This window comes from Colletotrichum costaricense (genome assembly GCF_030867565.1).
Source record: "Colletotrichum costaricense strain IMI 309622 chromosome Unknown Scaffold_8.1, whole genome shotgun sequence".
NCBI classification, from domain to species: domain Eukaryota; kingdom Fungi; phylum Ascomycota; class Sordariomycetes; order Glomerellales; family Glomerellaceae; genus Colletotrichum; species Colletotrichum costaricense.
In genome coordinates this window covers 1,195,248-1,213,597 of record NW_026848237.1, presented here as the reverse complement: position 1 = coordinate 1,213,597, position 18,350 = coordinate 1,195,248, and the positions used below count along the sequence as shown (strand labels likewise).

Genomic DNA, 18,350 nt, shown 5'->3' with positions numbered 1-18,350 from the left:
TTTGGCGAAACTCATCACCATGGTCGTAATGTTGTATCGACCTTCGCCATCAGACGAGCCACGGACAAGTGGCATTCCTTACCTTTCTTAATATTTTCTTATTTAGTGATTCGAGAAGAGGACGCTACGATGCGACGGCCGCAGAAAAAAAAGCCCCTTCGAGCAGGCAAACGAAGGCGATTACACCGGTTTGTCGGGATTGGGATCAATGATACCTCAGAGGCCAAACACAGAGCAGGGGATTTTTTGGATAATTATTCGGAGTATTTTGGGTCAGGGCATAACGCCATGGATGACATGTCATGGCCGGCGTCTGGGAGGGGGCTTTCCGATTCCAACACACAGCGAGCAGACGTTTTTACGGAATGACACAACTGTACAATAGCATTTGACGCACGGAGAAAGGCGCAGAGGATGAAATCCCGATACCAATGAGACGCGAGAAGAGGCGGAGATTAGTAGTCCAGCGACGAATGGAAAGACGAAAGATGAAACGATGTTCAAGAGTACGATGGATATTTTCCGCGAGAAAGACAACGACGATTGATGATGATTCCCCCCGAATAGGATGGCCCGGAGGTTGTTGTGGACGTGGTTGAAGCTGTGAGATGAAGGGACGGAGCAAGTGTGGGGAGATGAGCGGCGCGCCAAACCGAAACGGAGGGGATGAGAAACCAACCAGCCGAACCGAGTGCCCTGAACGGGCTGATCTACACGAACTCTCAGGCACGGGAACGGAGCCGAGTTGGACGAAGGAGGGGGGGCCAGCCGCGAGCGTTTCCGAGGCCCTGGGGCAAGCGAGCATGACGCGATAAGAGAATTCCCACTTTCGCCCATTTGCGGATTCCCATCACCGACACCCTCATCATTTCAGCTGTAGGGGAGTTCCCACTCCCAGAGGACATGCAGCTGCATGGCCGTGCAGGAAGCCCGGCCATGGGCTCTGTAGTTGGATGGAGTAGGTTTCTGTCGACACCTGAATCGAGAGTCGCATGCCCAGCAACAGGTGCTTCTTTTCGCCTGGCTCTTGGCCGCTTGGCTGTCAGGTCGGTTTCGGTATCCTCCGGACGACGGCTGTAGCCTGTGAGGTCTGAGGGGAGCCGGTTCGGGCGGAGGGTTTGATGGGTTTCCGACACCGGGTGTCCCGTATCGGAGCCACTTTTGACACGGAACGATGATGCCGCGCATTTTAGAGATTCACTGGAATACTAGGCAAGCTTGTCGTCTGTCATGGTTATGAGAGTCCTGATGGCTCATGTGTCGGCGAAGCACAGTTACAAAGACCGACATTGCCGGTGCTGATGGTCCTGCGGGGACGAAATGGCTCTTTTTCCGTTTTGTTTCTTTGCCAAGCCGGGATTTCCGTCCAATGTGTACGGAGTACTCCCCTTGCCCTGAATGGATCTCTCCCAGCTGTCAGCATCTGCATACGGAGTAGTAGTATAGGGCCCAGAACAGGGGAGTCTTTCAGGGCCGCTTTCTCGAACCCACACTGTCCACTGTTCCACACCCACCACAGCTTCGTCCGTGTCGAGGGCTGGGAAGCGCGAGACGAGGGTGGGTCTAGATTTGGGTAGATAGCCTCCACTAAACAAACAAATAATGGAAACTTGGCCTGTTCAAATCTGGCTGTGCGTGCGCGTGCGAGTCCTGGTAGATCCGTAATCCGCAGAATGGATTATCAAATAAGTATCCGCATGGGAGGGAGAAAAGAACGAGCAAGCGATGAAGCAAGGCCACGGTCCGGCCCCAGATCCCGACTAGGCCGGGGGGGTGCTGATGCAGGTGCTAGGTGCTAGGTGTGCCATTCGGGCTTTGGAGATTTGAAGTGTGATTGCCGCGACAGATTGACTTGACATGTGCTTTTGTCGCTTTTTTTTTTGGGTGGTCGTCTCTGTCGCATGTCTACTTGCCTTTTTCGTGGGTTGTTGTTTTGTTTGTCTACTAATAGGGAGGCTGAGTTGTTTCCTTGTTATCCCGCTGTTATTTTCGTGAGATTATCTTTCCTTTGTTGGATCTATGAAGGTGAAGGTACTTTGTTTGTTGGGTTTCTCCGATGAGAGTTGGAGTCCATGTTTGCTTGCTTGGCGTGCTTGACTACAGACAAGATAGACAGCATGACAGAGCCCACGGGCCAACACCGATTCGCACCTGGCCATGACGGCATGATGCTGCGGTAAGGAAGGCCCCAGGATCGCCGTTATTGCGCAATTGGAGATACACAGAGGCTTGATTTTTTTTTTTTTTACGTTTGGGATACGGAATGAATTGCTTGATTTTGAAGCCAAGACTTGCCGATTTCACGTGCTGGAGGGGGGGATGATGGGATGCAGGGGCCATCCTGTGGGCGGATAGTGGCTTTATTTCATCTCATCTTTTTTGGTGTCTGCGCGAAGGTGTGTATGGAGGGAGGTATGGAGACTGTCAGGGCGGGTTGGGCGTTATGCGCGCGTGGGATGAGGAGGTTGCGGGGTGGTTGGTGCGCTTGGTGAAGCTTTTTCGTCTTCATTAATCGTGGAGTTTATGAAGTTTCTTTGATTATCGTATCGGCCATGCTTTTTTTCTACCTTGTTGCGCGATGTTGTGTAAAGTGAGATAATGAAGCTTTACATCGCCGTGCTTATCTTTTGGGGATGCCGGGAAAGTATGAACGGTGGGTTATTTAAAGTATCCGTACTTTTGGGATAGTTTTGTCGTTTCGGTCCGGCGGGCTAGTCGAGTTTCCCGGATAAGGCTCCCGAGTGATCGAGATTGTCCGAGATGGCTGCGGAGCCGCACGTCTTCTGTCGCCGTGTAGCGTCCATGTGATGTTGTCTTGCTGATTTTTACGTCGCCGTGATGACGGCGTTGGGAGTAGAGTAGGTAGAGTAGACTAATGGTATCTAATTCCTGGGTCACTACGTCAGCAATTAGCACCCGCTCGTCCTCCCCACCTCTGTCAAGTGTCTGGTCGCGCGAGATCCCTTGGATTGGTGATCCGGCTTGTCCATCTCGGATCTTTCCGCCGTTAGTGGACGTGGCTTGTAGGTCGGTGTTGGTGTCATGTCATTCATGTAGCTATCGTTGGTGCAGGGAGGATGAAGATGGGATGGGAGGGGGAGATCTCTGGGGGAGGAGAACTTGAGGCTGAGCTTGTGTTGAGCTTGGCGTCTGCTAGGGCTGAGAGGAGTCCCGGGAGGGTCGGGCTTGATTTTAAGTTGGGCTGAAGTTGATCATCTTGGGTTGTGAGATCGGCGGGAAGGGCTTGAGATACATCCTCGCGTGAGAAGGGACCCGTGGGTGTGGTTTGGGTTTGGTGATCTACATTGTTGATCACGTCTGTGGGTTTAAGACGGGTTGCGCGCGACGCGCGGGGGCTTCTTTTAATGTACCCTTTTGATGACCTGGCTTCAGAAAAGAGTACTGGGCAGAGAATTCCTAATACCTGTCCGATGCTAACAAGAAGTTCTAGACTCAGTTTCTTCGAGTAACATTGCCACTGTTGTTCCATCTAGGGGAGTTCTTGGGTGCGGAAGGTGTTGTTGCCCGGGTTGTCAGTTCACGATTTGTCTTGCCGGCTGCTCGCATCACATCGTTGCGCCGGGAACGCGATGTTCGCCGCGCTTGATGGCTACTTAGGCGGCTGTCCTTTGCGCCGACTATACTTTATTCTACATTTCTTCACTCAAACAGCAAATGGTATCTCTTCAGTTATATTCTATTCGGCCTCCCTGGCCTCCTGGGGTCTTACTATCATCAACGTCCCTTCCTCGACCCGCAACTTAAGGCAGTTTCAGCATAGGAGAAACGGGAGGCAAACACAGGCGTGTTGTTTGATTCGTTTGGTACATTGAATCTGATCCATCATCAGATTCGACAAAGCAGGACCAAGTGATGTGTGAGTTGTCTCTCGTGCCAATTGCACCCCATGTACTTCATGAAGTCGCGCGCCCTTCAACACCGCCGCGTCTCGCAACCAAACGCATATCCTAGGCTGCACTTCTATGTTCCTTTGGAATGACGATACAGTCCCTGGAAATTCGGACACAGCGCACAGAATCTCCAACATCTAAATCTAAAGTTTTTTTCACTGATCAATTCCATAGAAATCTCGAAGACGATACCTGGAACTCCTCAGCAAGCCAACCCGCTTGCCGAGATAAATCAGCATACAACATACCTCTCAAGACGTGAAAATCAAGCCCACAACCTCGTCTAAACTACTCAAAACGAACCAAAACAAGACCCAGTACTGACCTTCATTAAAAACTACTCATTCACCATATACCAGCACCCAAACACCCCCAAAAACAAAAGATTGCGTCGAGGGGGAATCGAACCCCCGGCTCCCCGACGCTGCTTGATGGCAACGGAGAATTTTACCACTAAACCATCGACGCTGGATGATTGAGAATCGCTTGAAGCGACTCTGGTTGGGGACGAGGGCGAGGGAGAGGGCTCTTGTTTGATTGTTGCGTGGGAGGGGCTATTGCGGAGGATGAGGGTTTTCGTGAGGATTTTTGAGGGGCGGGGCGCGGGGCAGGGACGGATGCATGGAGGGGCAGAGATGGGGTCGATGGTGGGGCTGAGAATTGGGAATGATGAGGGTTTGGAAAGTTGTGGTATTGTGGTTGACAGCCTTCAGGTCTTGAAAATGTCCTTCGCTGTTCTGCTTCGGGAAGTGCTGTTTGTGGTTTGATGTTGGCTTTGAGAGGTTGTGAAGTAAGGGGGCGTGATGAGAGTAGCATAAGTATTGCGTTCAAGCTTCCTCGGGCCTATTTGCACGACTTCGATGCCTTTTGAGACGTTCGAGTCTTTGGTACATAAGGGCTATTTGGCAAGTATGGCTGCAGCTTTTGGAGGGGGTAGGATGTAAGCGGCGAGAAAGTCCTGCTCGTAGCCTCTTACACTCATTTTAGATGCAAAAACTTTTGGCGAGTTTCATGGTTTTAAAAATATCTATGTCTATGTAAAAAAGCAACGCTGCCTCTGATCGATGGACCTATGAGAGTCTCGGTGCCCCCCGTTATGCTACCGTAGATCCGCTACTGAATAGCTTCAATAGCGTTGCGAGAATGAGGCGAAGTATAGCCTCGATGCTCCCATGTAGCAGGATAGAAAATGCGACGATGCCGCATCGCAAGTGGAAGCAAAACAGAAAGGCAAAAAGCAGAATCCCCGTGAAATCAAATCCCCCAAACTCATTCTCAAACTCCCCATTCAGATGCCGATTCATCAAGCCGGCTCCGACTTGATGCCATCTGGGAGCAATGCCTTCTTCTCGTCCTCCGAAAGCATGGGCATCTCCTTGACGTCCTCGAGAGCCTCTCTCTTAATTATCACCTGACTCTCCTCCTCAACAGTACCATCAGTCTCATCAGCCTCGTTGGGCGCCGCTTCTTCGAAGTCGTCCAGAGGAAGCGCACCGGGAAGGCAGATGAAGACTTTGGCCCATTCAGACCGCCAAGTGGCAATGACGGTGGAAAGCGTCTGCTGAGTTACATTGCTCATCCTCGTCGAAGGTTGCGTCTTAGTCTTCTTCGCGCAAAGACCCTTCGCAATGCGGTTCAGCTCAGCCTTGATGAGCGTACCACAGCCATGCTGGGGATGTTTCCAAAGATGCGAGATGTCTGCAGAGACTTTCCTGATGTCTGCTGTGAGGTCTTTCTCCAAGTCGTTGCGTACCGTCTCGAACATGGTGAAGCCGACATCGTCTGCGTGCTTGATTACGTCCTCTATCTGCTTCGCCATCAACCCCTTGCCTGCTTCAATGTCAGTCGCGATTCTTTTCAATAAGAGTTGCATTGTCATGTGACATACCAGTGTGCTTGATCGCCGCCTCGAAACCTGGCTTCATCATCAACGCCAAAGACCTCTGTACAGGCTCTCTCTTCGCTCTCGATGATGCCTGGAATTGCGTGACGCGCTCACGCACATCTGCCACATACTTCTCGACGAGGTGATCCAGCTTGAAGGCGCTAGCCTTCACCAGCTCTCGGAACGAGTCTGGGAGCGAATCGTTGTCGTCAAGCTCCTTTAGCCATGCAGCAAGGGTTCTAAGACCCGCTCCTCGGATCTTCCCTTTCAATGTCGGGATTCGACGAGTGAATTCATAGGCCCATTGATCAAAATGGCCTTGCCAGAAAGCATGAGACCTGCTGGATTGTCAACACATATCACCTGGCGACATAAACATTGGGGAGAGTCTTACACGTCCTCAATCCAGAAGATAGTAGACTTTGGCTGTCCGGTCTTTGCACGACGAATGAAAGGACCACCATTTCTCCTGACGCAAGCTCGGTAAGTAGACCAAAAGGTCTTCTCGTGTCGTGAAGATGCAGCAACATTTGCTCTGGGATTCTTCTTTTCCCACCCCTTCACTGCTCGGTTAAACAGGTCGACGGTTCGCTCGAGCTCTGGCTGATCTTTTGCTTTAGATTGTCTAGCAAGATGGGTCCTCTTCAAAGAGAGTTTCCGTAATGGCTGCATGGCTGCGAGATTTTTTTGAATTGTGGTGCGAACCCTAGAATTCATAGACTTCGTATGTAGAAGATTAGCACTGACATGAAACTCAAACTCAAACGTTTATGAACTTACCTCGTTCAGGTTATTGCAGAGAATGGCCATGTTGCTCTCCAATTCGATCTTCTGATCGCTAGAGAGTCTTGGATACGCTGCATGATGGTCATTCTGGTTCCATCCATCCACAGCATCAAAGAGGACCTGCATATGGTAAATGTCTCCATCTACCCACTCTTCCCGGTACGGGAGAGAAACTTGGTGTAGCCAGTCTTCCAAGTCCGGGATGCCAGTAGAGTGTCGGTCGGGGAATCCATCAGAGTGGCTTGTCTTGTCTCTCAACCTCAAAGCCTGAAAAGCTCTGCTGCTGACAGGGAAGACTGAAGGCAGATTATCAGCTAATGCTGACGCGCGCGACTTCTTGTTCTTGTTTCTGGTGGATAAGAGGTTATCCGTCACCCTTTGCTTCAATATCTTATTTCGCTCCACAATGCACTTCTGCCTGCGAAGCGACTTGAGTGTTCCCGTGCTGAGATGGGACAGATCATAGTCTGGTCCATCACTGTCCATTCTTTGTCTCACGGCGCTTCGGCCCTGTACGTCGTCAGCACGAGGACGCTTCTCACCTGCTAAGCAACTCATATCCACGGCATTGCCATAGATGGTATCGTCTCCGCTTTCTGCTTCTTCATCATCGTCATCTCCACCGCGTCTATTGATTTCGTGGCAGATTGTAAGTATCTCTGATGTAGGAAACTCGCTCTCCGCGGCCAAGTCATCAATGTCATCTGTCTTGGTTATGGCAACGCAAAGAGAATCACCCTTGAGCATGTTATCCATGTCCAAGAACATAGTCTCTCGCTCCGAGAGGACAAGGTCAGCCGCTGCTCTGTTGTCAGCGGCCCTCGTTGCGGGTGTCACAACGATCCTCTTCTCAAGACGGTAGAGATAACTGCGTGCGATTTGGGCGCGGGATTCCAGAGCATCCATCACACCTGGCAAATCGACGAGCTTTACGCCGTGTCTGAGTATATCAGCTTTCAGGAAAACTTCCACTTGCTCAACTAGAGGCCAATATTTCGTGGCCGATGCCACATCTTTCGAACTGGAGACGTAGGGCTTCAGCATGGCCAAGAATTCTTTCCTCCTGACGGCTTTGACGAGCTTGAAAGTACTCGTTGCCCGATCGCCTCGTCCGCTTCTAAAAATGTCAGCAAAGGCAGACGAATTCGCAATGATCTGTGCTGGAGATGACTTTCTGATTGCCTCTAGACTGAGCCTCGACCAGTTGGCGACATTTCTCATCTGCCGTTGTGCTTGAGCACGTCGTTCTTCGTATTCTTGATCTGGGTGCTCTCCCTGGGTGTGGCTGGTCTCCTCCAGGTCACTCAACTCGTACTTGAGTGCATCTAGTTCTGCTTCGACTGTCTCGTAAGACTTGAACGTGATATGAGCACGGAAGTTCTTGCCATTGGAGACGTCATCATTCCACCCGAAGATGCAAACGGCTGCCGTGCAGGCTTCTGAGCTGCTGGTTGGCACGATGTTGCACCCGAGAAGTGCGTTGATGAGGGAGCTCTTCCCCAGACCAGTTTCACCTATGACACCGACAAGGATCTCTCGGGACTTTGGTGCCTCGTTCAGGAGATCTGATAATATGTGAGCCAAGCCTGAAGAAAAATGAATCTTGATAAAGCCCGGAATACTCACTCAAACTAGCAACCCACTCTTGCAGACCTTGTTGGGTCCTTCCAATCGCATCTGCATGAAGGGCAGGCTTGGCGATTTCCAACTGTGATACACCCAGCGCCCTAGCCTCTTCTTTCTTCGCGACTCTCGGACCAATGCCGGAAAGAACTGTCCCCTGTACATTTGCCATGATGAGAAAGATAGTTAGGAGGTTGCGTGAGTGTAGGAAGGTAGTCTCATAGGACTGGCACTGCGCGAGTGGCGTTGTAGCTGAATAGAAAGGAGATCGAAATGAAATTTATAGCTTGGTATGATTGGGCTTGTATCGGGATAGATAGAAGAATGAAGTGAATGAAGTGAATGAGGCTGATAGTTGGCAGTGTGAATTTGTGGAAGTACTAGAGTGTGGAAGTGTGGAAGTATGGAGGTGTGGTGTGGAAGTGAGAAAGAGTCGAAGCAGAGAAAGCCAGGGAAAGATAGGTTTAAATATGAGAGCGGGCAGAGGCCCAGACGAAAGTGAGAGCAGGAAGGACTGACTTCCGAAGGCAGGTGCTCAAAATTCGGATTGGTTGAGAAGGAGCCTGCCAGACTTGAGAGAGTTGTGGATGTGAAGTAAAAGATGAAGGATGTAAGAAAGAAAATTAAGCTACAAGGAAGCCGAGGAGTTTTGCGGTATGATGAATCCTGCAGGAGGGAAAAATCATGTAGCACAAGCAGAAATCTGAGACTACAACCTCATGAGTGGTTGAAGTCAGCGGCAATGAGGATTGCTCCTATGTCAGGCCAATTTGACCTCTGAATACCCTCAAGGTCACTCGTTTCGTTGAAACGGCTCAAAGGACTGTCAATATAAGTGTGTCATCACCTGACTGACGAATATGTTTGATTATAATGCTGATTGGGGTATTTCTTATCCTTCGAGACGTTACCAAAGCGTCTCCCTTCTTGGGTATATGGCTCCATCTTCAGGTCCTCAACTTTCATCACGCCTTCTAACATAGGAAGGATGTACCCCTTCCCTTCGCTCCTGCAGTGTACATAGATTCTGATATGACCATCCGCTCCTTCCGTCTTACCCAAGGTTCCTAATTGCCCGGATGGGAAAGAGAATTGCTCCGTGCAAGTCTACCAGCGCGGCTTGACTGATCTCACCTTTGGCTTCTTGACTTCTGCTTTGGGTTCCGATGCTCCTTTGACATCGGCCTTGGGTGTAGTCTCGGCTGTCGTAGCGACACGCTGAGGCTTAGATCCGCCTTCAACTTCGGCCAAAGGTGAAGTCAAACCGACCTTGTTAACGATCTTGGCGGGGGCTACCGACTTGACGGCAGAATTGCCCCGAGAGCCAGATCCAGAACCGACCTTGGGTGTCGCCATGAGCTGGGCAGTGAAGTCGGCTGCAGTCATGGGCGTGGCTACATCTTTGGTTGAGCGCCTAGGTGTGGCTTTCACTTTGGCTTTGATTGTGGGCCATTTAGGGGCTTCAGCCTTCCTGTCGACTTTGATCGTAGGTATGGGCTTGATGGCGGCGCTGTTCCAAGCACTGGGTGAGGACACGGCTCGTGGTATCGCCGTGAGCTGAGCAGTGAAGTCGGCCGAGCTCGTGGCCGCCGCTATAGACCTTGGCATGGTTGTACTGCTGCTCCCAAACCCGACTCCGCGTTCTGCCCCGACCTCTGCCGTCTTATCCCTGGGTTCATCGAAGCCTTGCATCTCCCGCTGGATTCTCTCCTGGATTATTCTCGCCCGCTCAGCCTTGGCCCGTATATACCCCTCCCTCGCCTCCTCCTCCAGCCTGAATTGCTCCTGTACAAGCTCCTCCTGGCGCTCCTCCTCCCTCCTCTTCCTATCGAGCCTCCTCTTCTCCGCAGATACCTCGGCGACCTTTTCCGCGGATGGATACTCGGCCATGTACGCCTGCAGCTTCCATAGGTACAGCTGCAGCGGAATCGACCGCTTCTTCTTGACGACGAAGAGCGAGCGCTCGCGGAACACGGGTATCTCCCGCAGCTTCGCGAGGTACTTTGGCCCCATGAGCCGCCCGATGTCGTAGATGGGCAGACTCTTTTCGTACTTTGCGTCCGGGACGTCGTAGGTCGCAAACGGCTTTACCTTCCCCTCCTTCATCCACTCATCCCACCGACTCTCCCTCGCGGGGATATTGGCCTCGTCATACCACAGCAAACAGCTCCGCTTCTGCGCGTCGTGGACATCTTCCCACGTCTCGAGGGGCTGGATGCACGAGCTACGCCCTTCGCCCGCCTCGACGTGCCAAGTGACGTACTTCATGATATTCTTGCGCAGGTTCTCTAGAACAAAGTCGCCCATGTCCTGGCGCCAGACGAGGCGTTTGGGGATATCCGAGTTCATGACCTTTGGGTTCCTGCCGAGGAGGGTGCGCCAGCCGTCGCCGAAGGGAAGTTTGCCGCGTTTGCCTGCCATGGAGTCGATGACGGGTTTGCGGGAGACGACGTAGGCGGAGGGGGATTTGAGGAGGAGCTGGTCTGTTTCTTTTTGTTTTGCAATGGGGTCCTCGGGGGATTGTTTCTGGGGGGTGGGAGGAAGGGATACGGCTCCAGAGCGGCTCTTTTCCTTTTTGGCGTTCTTCTCGGATCCGATTACGTTTGTGAAATGCTGCTCAAAGTCGTCTACTGCAGTGTTAAGGGTTTGGGGCTCTTTTTCGCTCTGCTTTTTGGATTCGTCCTCCCCTTTGAAAGCTTTCCTCGGTTCGCCATTCACTTCATTGAACTCTTTCGAATCGTCCTTCCCCTGTTTAATAGCACCATTTCCCACATCGGCAAGCTTTTCTGGCCGATTCTCCAGATCATCAAGCTGTCTAAGCTCCTCTTCCATGGCGTCTCTATGTGTCCACGATACTTCAACGTCGCCTGGTATAAACCAGTGCCCCTGGGTGTCCGGATTCGTAACAGCCTTGAAGTTTTGAAGAAAGTATTTCGGCAGAGACGTCCCCGTAACGGGGCAGAATCGGACAGGCGAGGCGAGAGCATGTACTGCAAGAGGTCCGTAACATCAGCATTCCGCTTCCTCGGAGTCCTCATACAAATAGGAGGGGGATTCCCGCTACTGACCGTACGGGTTCTGTTCCAACTTGACGCGGAACCTGCCCCCGTTGGGCAACTTGTTCATGACAATGAGCCTTGGGCTCCGCGTCTTCTTGTCTTTGCCCATCCTAATCTTATACTTGTGTTTCCTCGGTGCCGCCCTAGACGAAGACAAAGAATAATCCCGGACCTTGTCGCTCTTGGATTTCGGTCTGGGCTTGGGTGTCCGGTACCTCGTGCGTACATCCATCCACACGGGGTCCATGACGGGCGAGATGGGCAGGTCGCCCGCGGACGTCTTGACCTTCTTGTTCTTCTTGTCGATACGTACATCTTTTGCGATTCCGTCGTGGCCTAGGACCTCTTGGATTCTCTTGGTGAAGTGCGCCTGTCTTTCCTCTGCCATGCGCTTCGGCGCATCTCGTATCGCTTGTGCTTTTGCTTCTTTCTTCGATATTGGCGGTATTGGCGGCGCCCTACCCGCTGCCTTGGCTTCTCTTTCTCTTATGTACTTCTTGGACAGAAAAACAGGCCCCGGTCTGGCCGGGGGGGTTGTGCCATAGCTTCTGTGAGAAGTTCGGGGCACTCGTCGAATGCCTGGGAATGGCTTCATCGCGGTCGAGGGGGAGACCCCCGAAGGAGGGAGCGATTGTCGCAAAATGTCGCCAGTGTGGTCGTTTGGTCCCGCTTGGCCAGATAGGAGAGGGACTGCCGGCTGCAATGGGTGTGCAACAGATCGGACGTTGGCAAATCGCCCAGAGACTTAAAGATTCGGAAGGGATCCCCGGAGTGGCGGCCCAGCTCAGGAGTACGGCACAGACGAAAAAAAGAGCTTTACGCGCCTCGGGGCAATTTTTAGACGAGGGACGCGTGGGGGAAGCTCGGAGCTCGGGGGCGCGCACAGGGGCCAACCAGCTTTCCCAGCGGACGTCACACCTCTCCCGCCAGTGCTTGTTGCCGTCGATTGCCGCTTTTTCGCATTCTTTCTACTTGGTTCCTCTTTGACACTGCAACACCACACATGCGCCATTGCTTTCGCACTCTCCGCCATGAACTGTCAAAGAACATTATTCCGAGCCCTGAGGGCTGTCCCGCGGCGGCAGCACGTCAGGGCCTTTTCAAACTTCCCATTGCCGGGCTTCCCTCCCGTCGTAGGAGGCGGTAGCAGCAGCCCACCTGTTGGAAACATCCCTCTGCCTTACATCACCGAGGTTTCGGTTCGTCTACCCATGGCTATTGGAAGATACTTTGGTCGCGAAAGCTAATTGATTAGTCGAATGGTTGGAGGACATGTTAGTACACCGCGACTGCTTCTGTAATCGGGTATCCCCCCCTCGCTGACCACGCAGGTAGACGACATCTTTTCCAAGCTGCTTCAGGTACGATTCTATAGACCCTTCGAGATGTCGCGCGCATCAAGCTGACACATGCATAGGAACGCATTGTCTGCCTCAATGGCGCGATCGACGATACCGTTTCCGCATCGATAGTAGCACAGCTCCTGTGGCTCGAGTCCGATAGCCCCGACAAGGCGATTACCATGTACATCAACTCTCCAGGAGGCTCAGTATCATCAGGTTCGACAGACACCCCGATGCGCAGTCAGAGATACAAGGGAAAGAAGACAATGCTGACGAAGAGATAAAAGGGCTGGCCATCTACGACACAATGACATACATCAAATCACCAGTATCAACAGTCTGCCTCGGCGCGGCCTCCTCCATGGCAGCGCTGCTGCTGACGGGAGGCGAGGCGGGCAAGAGATACGCCCTGCCGCACAGCTCCGTCATGATCCACCAGCCGCTGGGCGGGACGCAGGGCCAGGCGTCGGACATTCTCATCTACGCGAACCAGATCCAGCGCATCCGCAAGCAGATTAACGAGATCATGAAGCGGCACATTAACAAGTCGTTTGGGCACGACAAGTACAGCCTGGAGGAGATTCACGACCTGATGGAGCGCGATAACTACCTGTCGGCGGAGGAGGCCAAGAGCATGGGTGTTATTGACGAGATTCTGACACGGAGGGAGGAGAAGGATCTCAAGGAGAAGGATTCGACGGAGGAGCACAAGACGAAGCCCTAAGTCCGTAAGGATTGTGGCCGACTGATATCCAGAGCTGATTTGTAACACCATTTCTATCCGTAGTGAAGCTACCTGGGTGTAATGGAGCTGAGCTGCGATTGTAGGAGAGGAATATGGAGGCAGCACGCGCGTTGCCGGGTAGCCGCGACCCACTTTCGGCGGGATCGGTGTAGAAAAGCGGGTCTCGTCCGGGACCGGAAGCATTCCGGGCTTATCGGAAATAATCATGAGGTAATCGGATGAGGTAAAGCTGGGATCGATGCCATTACACCTTGATGCTTCTCAGAGCTTGGAATATCTTCATTAGCACAGAATATAGACTCTAGGGAAGTTCAATTGACGATGAAATGCTTGAATTTGTGTTGTATTCGACCTCTGTTGGTGGTGTGGTTACAATCGCACACCGTGGCTGACCTTGCTGACCTTGCACCCGACGCCGGTGGCTCACCTCGAGCTGTGCAGCAGAACGCAGCCAAATGGCACCAAATCTGGGGGGGAACGGAGCGTCGGAACCACAGCTGCGGCCAATTAGCGACGAGGTATTTCAATGCGGGGAGCACTCGGCGGGGAGCTCCAGAAATTTTAGGAGCCGACATCGCCCCAAATTGTTCCCCCCCCCCTGTGGTTTTGGCTCTGGTTCTGGCTGCTAGCGGCTGCTCCAAAAAAACCATCAACGTCTCTTTGCTCGCCGTGTCCCTGTGACTGTCCCTGTGATCTCGGGTCTTTCTTCCACCGCACCTCTTTCTTCCTCTTCTTCGTGACTCACCTGGCATCAATATAAAAGAGGAAAAGAATCGAGGAAACAGATTCGAAAAAGGAGATCAATTGGGAACTCAATTGAACAACACTCTCTTACACACGCCTCATCTTTCCTTTCCCTTCCCTTCACCCCCTTCCGCTGCGTCGTCTCCTGGGGCTTGCCCGGTGATACCCTCGACGAAATGCTCTCCAGGTCCATCGCCCGCCAGTCACAAGCTCTTAGAGCTGCGACAAGGCGTCCTACCTTTGCCAGCCATGCGTAAGAAACCCCCAATGGACCATGAATGGCAAATAGCTAACTTCAGTATCTCTACAGACGTCTCCTCTCCTCCACCGCGCCCCGACGCGCCGACGAGAAGCTGAACAAGGTCTCGGCCAACATCACCCAGCCCAAATCCCAGGGCGCCTCCCAGGCCATGCTGTACGCCACCGGCCTGTCCGAGGACGACATGAACAAGGCCCAGGTCGGCATCTCGTCCGTCTGGTACGAGGGCAACCCCTGCAACATGCACCTGCTCGACCTCTCCAACCTCGTCCGCAAGTCCGTCAAGGACGCCGGCCTCATCCCCTACCAGTTCAACACCATTGGTGTCTCGGACGGCATCTCCATGGGCACAAAGGGCATGCGCTACTCCCTCCAGTCCCGCGAGATCATCGCCGACTCCATCGAGACCGTCATGAACGGCCAGTGGTACGACGGAAACATCTCCCTGCCCGGCTGCGACAAGAACATGCCCGGCGTCGCCATCGCCATGGGCCGCGTCAACCGCCCCAGCATCATGGTCTACGGCGGCACCATCAAGCCCGGCTGCAGCAAGAGCGGCGAGTCCATTGATATCGTTTCCGCTTTCCAGGCCTACGGCCAGTACATCACCGGCGAGATCACGGAGGAGGAGCGCTTCGACATCATCCGCAACGCCTGCCCCGGCTCCGGCGCCTGCGGTGGCATGTACACCGCGAACACAATGGCCACCGCCATCGAGACGCTCGGCCTGACGATGCCGCACAGCTCCAGCAGCCCCGCCGAGGATCCCGCCAAGAAGGCCGAGTGCGAGAACATTGGCTCTGCTATCAAGAACCTCCTCAAGGAGGACATTCGCCCGCGCGATATCATGACCCGCCAGGCCTTTGAGAACGCCATGGTCGTCGTCAACATCCTCGGAGGCAGCACCAACGCCGTCCTCCACCTGCTCGCCATCGCCGACTCCGTCGGCATCAAGCTCACCGTCGACGACTTCCAGGCCGTCTCGGACCGCACGCCCTTCCTGGCTGACCTGAAGCCTTCTGGAAAGTACGTCATGGCCGACATGCACCGCATCGGCGGCACCCCCGGCCTGCTCAAGTTCCTCCTCAAGGAAGGCCTCATCGACGGCTCCGGCATCACCGTCACGGGCAAGACGATGAAGGAGAACGTCGCCAGCACGCCCGACTTCCCCGAGGACCAGCCCATCATCCGCCCCTTCAGCAACCCCATCAAGCCGACGGGCCACATCCAGATCCTGCGCGGCCAGCTCGCGCCCGGCGGCTCCGTGGGCAAGATCACCGGCAAGGAGGGCCTCGTCTTCACGGGCAAGGCGCGCGTCTTCGACGAGGAGGACGGCTTCATCGCCGCCCTGGAGCGCGGCGAGATCAAGCAGGGCGAGAAGACGGTCGTCATCATCCGCTACGAAGGGCCCAAGGGCGGCCCCGGCATGCCCGAGATGCTGAAGCCCAGCTCCGCCATCATGGGCGCCGGGCTGGGCAAGGACGTGGCGCTGCTGACGGACGGACGGTTCTCTGGCGGCTCGCACGGGTTCCTGATTGGGCATATCGTGCCTGAGGCGATGGAGGGCGGGCCGATTGGGTTGGTGCAGGACGGGGACGAGATCACGATTGACGCGGAGAAGAGGGTGATTGATACGGATGTGTCGGATGAGGTGATGGCGGAGCGGAGGGCCAAGTGGACGGCGCCGCCGCCCAAGTATACCAAGGGTACGCTGAAGAAGTATTCTGCTCTTGTGAGCGATGCTAGCTCTGGATGTGTCACGGACGGCAAGATCTGAGCTTCTCTGTCTGTGGGATAGAGAGCGGCATGAAAAAGGAGTGGGAGAGAAGGAGGAGGAAGGATTCTCCTTATTTTTGGTCAATTTTCTTTTTGGCGGAATTCAAAAAGGGAGCGGCGGGGTTTGTTTCCTCATTTTTTTCTGCTAGAGGTTTCTTCTACACTGTTATACCATCTTCTTGTACGGCTTCGGAAAAGGTAGTCCCCCAAAATCGGAGTTTTGTTTACATGGTTTACCAAATTGCATGAAGAAGAGGTGGTTCGCTGCTGTATAGTTGGCCAGGAGTGTTGATATAAAAAGAAGGCAGAAGATTGTTCAACGCGAATGTCAATACTCGTGGTATACGTAAAAAACACTACAAAACGTCCACACCTGGATTACGTTTACACTTTTACACGACGGCTTCCCTTAGCGGAAGCTCGCCCATGCTGCTTCTTTTTTTCGGTTCTTCCCTTGCTTCTTGCCTCTCCAAACGATTCCTGGAAAGCATTGGCACGACAAGCGCCTCCGAAGCTCCTAGCTATGCAATAACACATATACCTCGCGGGGCAAAACGTAACAACGTAAAGTGCACGACGGCCGCCAGCTTGCCAAACTACCGTTCGATTCCCCTTCTGCGCTTTACTCGGGTACTAGTCGGAGGCTTCGGGGTCGCTTGCTCACTTGCGCCCGTTCCACGCCTCGATAAAGGCAGCCTTATCCCGTAACGTCAGCCCGACGCGCTTATTCCGACACAGCCTGGCCAGCGCCTCCCCGACCTTATCCAGCACGCGTTGTTCCTCGATCGAGAGCGCCGGCGCATCGCCGCCTCCGGCCCCGATTCTGCGTTGCGCGGTGTTCTCCCCAGAAGCAGCGGAGGACGAGACGCCGTTGGTCTGGGCGGCGGAGGAGTTGAGGATGCTCTCGGCGACGCGGACGCGGATGCAGGTCGTCGGGCGGGAGAGCAGGTCCCAGAGGAACTTGGCCCAGCGGCCGGGGATCGGGGTCGTCGCGTCGGCGGGGGTGTAGCGGATGCTGACGGGGAAGATGTGGACTTCCGGGCTGACGGCGAGGAGGGAGGGCGTGAAGGGGAGGACGCCTTTTCCGTTGGTGGTGCCTCCTTCGGGGAAGACGGCGACGACGCGGTCCGGGTAGCGGGCGACGAGGGCGGCGAGGTCGGTGAGCTTTCGGGTTGCTGGCGGTGGTGCGAAGCGGACGGGGGAGAGGGCGTAGAAGACGGCGCGGAGGAGGGAGATTTGTTCTACCGATCTGGTGTTTGGGTAGGAGATTGTAAAGATGGGGTCGAAGATTGCGGCGAGGTAGACGGCGTCGATGGGGGATGTGAAGTTTGCGGCGATGACGGAGCCCGGATGGGGGAAGCGCTGCGGGGGTTGGTCGGCGAGGGTGCCGCGGCGGACGCCGTCGAGCTGGAGGTCGACCCACCAGATGCCGGGGATGCCCATCATGCCCCAGAGGAGGACTTTGCGGACGGCGACGGGGAGGAAGGGGCATAGGTGCTGGAGGAAGAGGAAGTAGGTTGCTGCGTAGGTTAGGAAGAGGGGGAGGCGGATGAAGAAGAGGAAGGTGTGGAAGATTGAGGAGAGGGGGGAGAGGGCTGTTTTGACGGGGATGAAGGGCGAGATGCCCGATCCTGTTGGATGTTAGTCTGTAGAACAGTGAAGGTATCGTGACCAGCGGGTTGTCTTTACCTTTGTCGCGGAACTGGCTGAACTTCTCCATTGTGGGAGATGTGGTGGGAGGTGTGACGGTGGGATGAAATGGTCGTATAAGTCCAAGCTGATGGGGAGGGGTGGAGCGTAAGGTAAGGTAAGGTAGAGGCGGGTTGGTCACCGCGACATGAGGCTCCGGATCGCAACGGTCGTGGTGTTTTTTTGATTTTTTGTTTAGATGGACCTTGGCGTACCAAGGGCGGATCGACGCAAGGACGTTGAGAAGAACGAACAGACAGACCAGAGAAGGAGGGGAAAGCTGAAGAACAGAAGATGGAGTGAGACTCGGCAATGGCTGCTCTCGTGTCACGCAACTCTATGTTCCTGGTTCCCCCAGCACCGAATTTCCCGGTCCGTTGGGAAAGGAGCAGCGAGACAACGAAATCTCAGATGCGACGTGAGCTGGCGAATGAGCTTCCCAACGTCATGGTGCGGCGGACGGCCAGCAGTGACATGTGAAATTTAAAGAATAAAAAGAAATAAAACCAAAAAAAAAAAGGGAACCACCA

At 54.0% G+C, this 18,350-nt stretch overlaps 7 protein-coding genes across 7 annotated transcripts; 2 read left to right on the top strand and 5 right to left on the bottom strand.

Annotated features, from left to right (window-relative positions):
• Nucleotides 1-300: 300 nt before the first annotated feature.
• CCOS01_08435 (uncharacterized protein) lies at nt 301-837 on the bottom strand (the record flags this gene model as incomplete). Its single annotated transcript, XM_060456596.1, has 1 exon — nt 301-837. One exon carries the CDS (start codon nt 835-837, stop codon nt 301-303), a length of 537 nt encoding a protein of 178 aa, XP_060312870.1.
• Nucleotides 838-5,214: 4,377 nt separating this feature from the next.
• CCOS01_08434 (uncharacterized protein) lies at nt 5,215-8,377 on the bottom strand (the record flags this gene model as incomplete). Its single annotated transcript, XM_060456595.1, has 5 exons — nt 5,215-5,741; nt 5,800-6,134; nt 6,191-6,399; nt 6,577-8,147; nt 8,209-8,377. The coding sequence occupies 5 exons, from the start codon at nt 8,375-8,377 to the stop codon at nt 5,215-5,217; spliced, it is 2,811 nt and encodes a 936-aa protein (XP_060312869.1).
• Nucleotides 8,378-9,312: 935 nt separating this feature from the next.
• Nucleotides 9,313-11,652, bottom strand: CCOS01_08433 (uncharacterized protein; the record flags this gene model as incomplete). The annotated part of the gene is made up of 2 exons (XM_060456594.1): nt 9,313-11,195; nt 11,274-11,652. The coding sequence occupies 2 exons, from the start codon at nt 11,650-11,652 to the stop codon at nt 9,313-9,315; spliced, it is 2,262 nt and encodes a 753-aa protein (XP_060312868.1).
• A 643-nt stretch (nt 11,653-12,295) lies between these two features.
• CCOS01_08432 (ATP-dependent Clp protease proteolytic subunit) lies at nt 12,296-13,331 on the top strand (the record flags this gene model as incomplete). Its single annotated transcript, XM_060456593.1, has 5 exons — nt 12,296-12,463; nt 12,520-12,538; nt 12,600-12,625; nt 12,682-12,823; nt 12,895-13,331. 5 exons carry the CDS (start codon nt 12,296-12,298, stop codon nt 13,329-13,331), a joined length of 792 nt encoding a protein of 263 aa, XP_060312867.1.
• Nucleotides 13,332-14,272: 941 nt separating this feature from the next.
• Nucleotides 14,273-16,132, top strand: CCOS01_08430 (dihydroxy-acid dehydratase; the record flags this gene model as incomplete). The annotated part of the gene is made up of 2 exons (XM_060456591.1): nt 14,273-14,349; nt 14,407-16,132. 2 exons carry the CDS (start codon nt 14,273-14,275, stop codon nt 16,130-16,132), a joined length of 1,803 nt encoding a protein of 600 aa, XP_060312865.1.
• CCOS01_08431 (uncharacterized protein) lies at nt 14,300-15,898 on the bottom strand (the record flags this gene model as incomplete). The annotated part of the gene is made up of 1 exon (XM_060456592.1): nt 14,300-15,898. The coding sequence occupies one exon, from the start codon at nt 15,896-15,898 to the stop codon at nt 14,300-14,302; it is 1,599 nt and encodes a 532-aa protein (XP_060312866.1).
• A 659-nt stretch (nt 16,133-16,791) lies between the features above and the next one.
• Nucleotides 16,792-17,851, bottom strand: CCOS01_08429 (acyltransferase; the record flags this gene model as incomplete). The annotated part of the gene is made up of 2 exons (XM_060456590.1): nt 16,792-17,762; nt 17,821-17,851. 2 exons carry the CDS (start codon nt 17,849-17,851, stop codon nt 16,792-16,794), a joined length of 1,002 nt encoding a protein of 333 aa, XP_060312864.1.
• Between the last annotated feature and the right edge of the window lie 499 nt (nt 17,852-18,350).